We start from the raw sequence: 5,941 nt of genomic DNA on the forward strand, positions 1-5,941 counted from the left end.
GTGTGTGTGTGTGTGTGTGTGTGTGTGTGTGTGTGTTGTGTGGTGTGGTGTGAGCATGCTACTGTGAAGACAGTGTTGTACTTGTATAAGGTCCTGGGTTGGTTAATCACATCTTGATTGCTTCATTATCTTGTGTGGCTAGCTGAATATGAACAGTTAACCTGAACTCAAAAATACACTGATCATATAAATAGAGACTTGGGGATAAGGAACATGTATTGTTTCCGTTTGTATTGTAAGAAAGAGTAGATTCTACTCTCCATTCTAATTAAATCCTAAATACTCCATCGTGTATTTTATGTTCATGTATGGTGCATTTTTTATTTCCTTGTATATAGGTAGATTGTTATTGTACTGTTGAATCTTCTTACTGTTCTGTGTCTTACTGTGTTTTATGCTACTGGGTGCCAACATTTCCTCAGGGTCAATACAGTGTCTGTCTGTCTGTCTGTCTGTCTGTCTGTCTGTCTGTCTGTCTGTCTGTCTGTCTGTCTGTCTGTCTGTCTCTAACATGTAAACACCAAAGTTCCAAACATTTGCATTCAGGGTCAATAAAGTCTGTCTGTCTGTCTGTCTGTCTGTCTGTCTGTCTGTCTGTCTGTCTGTCTGTCTGTCTGTCTCTAACATGTAAACACCAAAGTTACCAACATTTGCATTCACAGTCCCACATTGCTGAGTGAGGCAAAAAAGACACAAAAAACTGACCACAGCAAATCATCTCACAGCGCATTAGAAAGTGATAGAAGTGTCCAGAAGCAGTACAACTCCTCGGCCCATGTGAAGGGCATCATGGGAGGTCTCGATCACAGGAGGTCTGCTTGAACTTTCGTCTGGACAAGATGTCCGGCATGTCTGACGATGTCCTGCAACAGAACAACGTGTGTTAGGCGACTGAGGAATGTCGTCCATAAAGGAAAGGTCATAAATTGTGCGTGCTTGTGTGTATGTGTGTGTGTGTGTGTGCGTGCGTGTGTGGATGTGCATGTGTGCGTGTGTGTGTGTGCATGTGTACGTGCGTGTATGTGTGTGTGTATGTGTGTGTGTGTTTGAGAGAAATATCAAAGGGAAGGAGTGTGTGTGTGTGTGTGTGTGTGTGTGTGTCTTTTTGTCACCACTTAAACTAGATCAGACATGCATGCCCCGCGAGGATAATGAATGACACTCGCGCTTAATGAAATCAAGGGTCGGGGTAACCATGGCAACATCATCCAGTGCAACCTGATTCCTTGGTTATGGCGAGGAGGGGAGTCTCCTACTTTTCATTACTCTTGGAAAGTGGCCAATTCGTCTTCCGATTGGCTCAGGAGCTGAGTTTCTGTTTTATTAGGTTCAGTGTACATTTTGATACTGAAATTCACACGTTTGATTTTAGTGCTAATGTCCAATATGTACAGCCTTGACTATCAGTGACCCGTGAAGGTTTGTTTGACCTCGTAACATCTGCTCTCTTCATCCTGTCTGATTGTTATCAGGAAATGTATCGAGTTTACAGTAGCAGTACAAAGCATGGTGAGCCTGTAAGAGATATTCATGACATCTGTGGGGATCGTTTTTTTGGGGGGGGGGAGAGTCCGTTTTGAGAAGAGAGAACAGGGTTTTGAGTGCAGTGCTTCATTTTTCAAGAGGCTAGTAAGAACTGTACTATAGGTTCAGACCAAAAATCTTTCCATTACTGTTTTTGTGTGCCTGACTGTGTGTGTGTATGTGTGACTGTGTATGTGTAGACTATGTGACTGTGTGTGTGTGTGTGTGTGTCATACCCCTCGTCTGGACCCGCCTCGGCCACAGGTCCAGGATCCACAAAAGTCCCCATCTGACTCTTGGAACGTTCCAGCTGGCTCTGAGTTGCTGTCAGGGGTTTAACATCGTTTGTATGTGGATTGACAGCGCATTCGCATTCACACTTGTGTTCAATGTGGTCACAACGCGTCCCCGACCGGCCGATCGGATCACAATCCGTCCTCAGTGCGTTTTGGGTGCATTTACACATGTGGTCAAGCACTAGTCGATTGCCATCAGATCACCCAAAATGCAGTTTATTGCCAGGGGTGTAGTCCATTTGTAGGGACCCCCTCACCACCTCAGATTAACTATTGAGGGTAAGTGATTGCAGCGCGGTTTTCCCAACGACATCAATCTCTACAGCTCCATCTTTGCAGCCGCCGCTGCAGCTCTGGGCAATTTCCATCTCATCAAAGAGTATGAGTGTGTGAGGGGTGTGGTGTGCCAACCCTTCAACGTAATGGCTACACTCTCACGGCACCAGCTTGATGGAGTGCATTATAACGCCCTGGCTATAGCTCTCAAGAGTTCCGACCTCTTGGTTTCCATTTGAACTGTCGAGGCGGATATTTATTGTGGGATATTTATCAAGAACTGTCACCATTTACAGAAATATGAATTGGTACTTGCCTCTCCTGAAGATCATGTTTGCAATCAACTGAAAGACTTAACAGGACCATTAAAGGAGAGATTATTTCAAGGGGGGAGGAAAAACTACAAACATAGCCGCTTGACGCTTACCCTCTCGTTTCAGCGTGTCTGCCGGTTGCTCGGGGGCAGGGTTGGCAGGCATAGGGTGCACTCTAAAGTTCCCTGTGAAGGAAACGGAAATAGGAAGGATATTCACAGCAGCTCCGATTGTCGTTAAGTCAGTGTTTTAGTGTTTCAATGTTTCAGGTTTAAGTTTAGCACATAATTTTAGATATCTCTAATGGGGAATATGAACACAGACCGTGTAGACCTACCCAATGCGGGCAGAATGTGGTTAACATTGAGCCAGGCTCTTATAAATGGATAGATAGAGATGAGCAGACCTGCAACACAAAACACTCGCTGGTTAGTTCCATGGTGCAATGTTAGTTTACTGAGGTGAAGATTATATTTAAACAGGTTGCTTGCAATTGGTGGTGTAGGAATTGTTGACACGGGGAAGCTAGTATGTGTTGAAGATAGTGTTTTGTTTGTCTTTGTTATGTGCTTCATAATCAGCCGTTGTTGCTGGAGATCTAGATGAGAGATGTTGCGGTGACATGGAGCCTGTGCAACAGTAGACTGGGGCAATCTGAGTAAAATCTCATTCAAATGAGATCAAATTTCCCTCGAGCACCCTCACCTAAGGCTCAGTTCTCTCTGCTCATGCATATTCTATTTCATTGCAAGCTTCCATCTTCATTTGAAATGAAATCTAAGTTTATGGGCCACACACGGCCTGACGCGTCAGATGGTTATACAGAATGTGAGCTCATGAGGTCAGGATGGTCTCACAAGGCTAACAAACTCCAGGAAATGAACGGGGTCCGGAAGCCTAATTTGCAACTGAGGAAGGAGGTTTTTTCCCCCTCATGGATTTCCACACACTTATGAGGCTTTAGATGCTCAGAAAGGCAAGTGGTATGGATTTGCCATGATCAATTTAGCCTTGTCAAATTTCCCTAGGCAGTCCAGCGAACTCCGGAGTGGAGTGGTACTGACAAATGCATGAAACCAGCACTATACCCTCTGCTCATCGTAGGGATCAATTCCCAGGCTGGTCCTCGCCAAGCTGCAACAGGAGCGAAAAGACCTTTGCAAGAACACTCGGTTCACAACAGGAAACACATACATATCTCTGAGTCCACACACACACACACACTGCAGCAAGGCGAGCACCATGTCATGTCACATATACACATCAACATGACATGTCTTCAGAATCTGCATTATTACAAACTAGTGCAGGTGCCCGTTCTGCAGAAGACAGGTTGTAATAACTAATAAGCTAAGACTAAGCCGTAGCAATGGGGTGAGGTGCAAAAATACAAATCAATTCTAATAAGATAACCCTTAGCTATGGAGTGACGTGCAAGTGTAATGGAATACATGCAAATGCATTTTTGATGACATGGCCCCTGAGATGTGAGACAGACATAGTGTTGAGGCATGTATTTACAATAGCCATCCATTGTTGTACTTATGCAGCTTCCCATACAGGAAAATGCATTTTATCTTCCCTGTTACTCTTATCTAGTTGTTGAAGGACATACATAGAGTAACAACTACCACATTTGGTTGACATGTATATTAAACATATTCTGTTCGTAAGTTATTTTGACTTTCTTTATACAGTAAGATAGAATGTTAACGGCAGGCTAAATGTATATCGCTAGCTAGCTGGTAGCATTGTACGCCGCCCCTTGGTATGGGGTTAACCCTAGCACTGGACGCCATCCAGGGGACAGGAACGTATCCTGCCGCGTGGAACTACTTTTTTTACCAGCACAGCGCCCAGAGAGAGAGAGAGAGAGAGACAGAGAGAGAGAGACAGACAGAGAGAGACAGACAGAGATAGGGTAGAGAGAGACAGAGAGAGACAGAGAGAGAGACAGACAGAGATAGGGTAGAGAGAGAGAGAGAGAGAGTAGAGAGAGAGAGAGAGAGACTGTTAGACAGACAGACAGACAGACAGACAGACAGACAGACAGACAGACAGACAGACAGACAGACAGACAGACAGACAGACAGACAGACAGACAGACAGACAGACAGACAGACAGACAGACATCTACCCAGTCTCTCATTAAAGGGAGATAGCCCAGGGCAAGAGTGTTTGCTGTGCTGTGCTTTAGTTCAGCACAATATGAGAGAAAGAACTATCTTCGTCCACTTAAAGTGGATAATCGGATGAACATCAGTTCTTAGAATACACCCAGGGTAAAGTTTTATATTTTTGTTGATTCTCTGTGTGCATTTTAACCCGTGTGAAGCACTTTGTGAGTCCTCTCTGTGAGAAGTGCTATATAAATAAAATGTACTTACTTACTTACTTACTTACTTATCTACTTACTTACTTACTTACTTACTTACTTACTTAATTAATTAATTAACTTAATCACTAATTAAATAATTACTTAATTACTTATCATTACAGTATTTTAATGCTGTGGGGACAACAGCCAGCGGGTTGTTTTCGCTCTCTGACATTGCACATCAGGCCTTTTTCACAGAACTGGGGAAAAAGGCATTTCGCTATGCTGCTCCCTCTGCATGGAATTCCTTGCAAGCTGACTTAAAATTGTCTGAACTGATCCCGTTTGACAGCTTTGTTGACCTTCTCAAGGATAAGGAACTTGAAGGCATTGGGGTTTGTCACTGCTTTTAAATCAGTTGTTATACTTCTAACTTGAGCTTGTTTTATTTATTATATGTATGCTATTACATTATTGTAACTTTTTGTATTGTAATTTGCTGGCTCTTGGCCAGGTCGCTTTTGAAAAAGAGATTCTTTATCTCAATAAGCTTACCTGGTTAAGGTCTAATAAATAAAAAAATAAAAAAGACCTTTACTGATGTTCACCGTTCGATCCCCTGGCTTGGATTACAACGTCGGATCAAATAATCCAGGGGTTTATGTTCTCAGATCATAAGATAAGATGTTTTCTAATACTTGACAAATATGAGACGTCGTGTAAGATACTCACCCAGCCCACCAGCGCCAAGGAAGATGCCCCCCACGGCGTCGGCGTCGCACTCCCGGGACACCCCGATGATGATGCAGCCCGCCACGATGCTGAGCAGGGCCGAGCCCACCCGCAGCCCATGGTACTCCCCGATGCTGACCGCGTTCATCCGACAGGTGGAGAGCCCCCACCCGCCACACCTAGCGCACCCCCTAAACCCCCTCCCACCCCCCACCCCCCACACACACACACACAGACTGACACTGCCACACACAAACACTGTCCTGTCTCACACTGGCCCTCAGATCAATGTCCCTCAGAGCAGGTCTGCCAGCAGGGCCGTTCCCCTCCTCCTCTCCTCTGCCACTCTCTCACTTTCTCTAACGCAGGAACACTTTCTCTGCCCGCGTCTCAAGGCTCCTCATGCATCTTTAAATAGGCCACAAAGCTCTGGTTTCCATTGCCACCGAAAATTAAAAAGCCTGCTGCTTCATTCATGCTCA

The 5,941-nt window shown here is 44.7% G+C and overlaps 1 protein-coding gene across 1 annotated transcript; it reads right to left on the reverse strand.

The window, feature by feature from the left end:
• Window positions 1–787: 787 nt before the first annotated feature.
• Window positions 788–5,607, reverse strand: kncn (kinocilin; the record flags this gene model as incomplete). Its single annotated transcript, XM_084446374.1, has 5 exons — window positions 788–863; window positions 1,761–1,848; window positions 2,524–2,595; window positions 2,748–2,816; window positions 5,460–5,607. The coding sequence occupies 5 exons, from the start codon at window positions 5,605–5,607 to the stop codon at window positions 788–790; spliced, it is 453 nt and encodes a 150-aa protein (XP_084302500.1).
• Window positions 5,608–5,941: the final 334 nt, after the last annotated feature.

The sequence above is a fragment of the Borostomias antarcticus genome (genome assembly GCF_949987555.1).
Source record: "Borostomias antarcticus genome assembly, chromosome: 12".
Lineage (NCBI taxonomy): Eukaryota > Metazoa > Chordata > Actinopteri > Stomiiformes > Stomiidae > Borostomias > Borostomias antarcticus.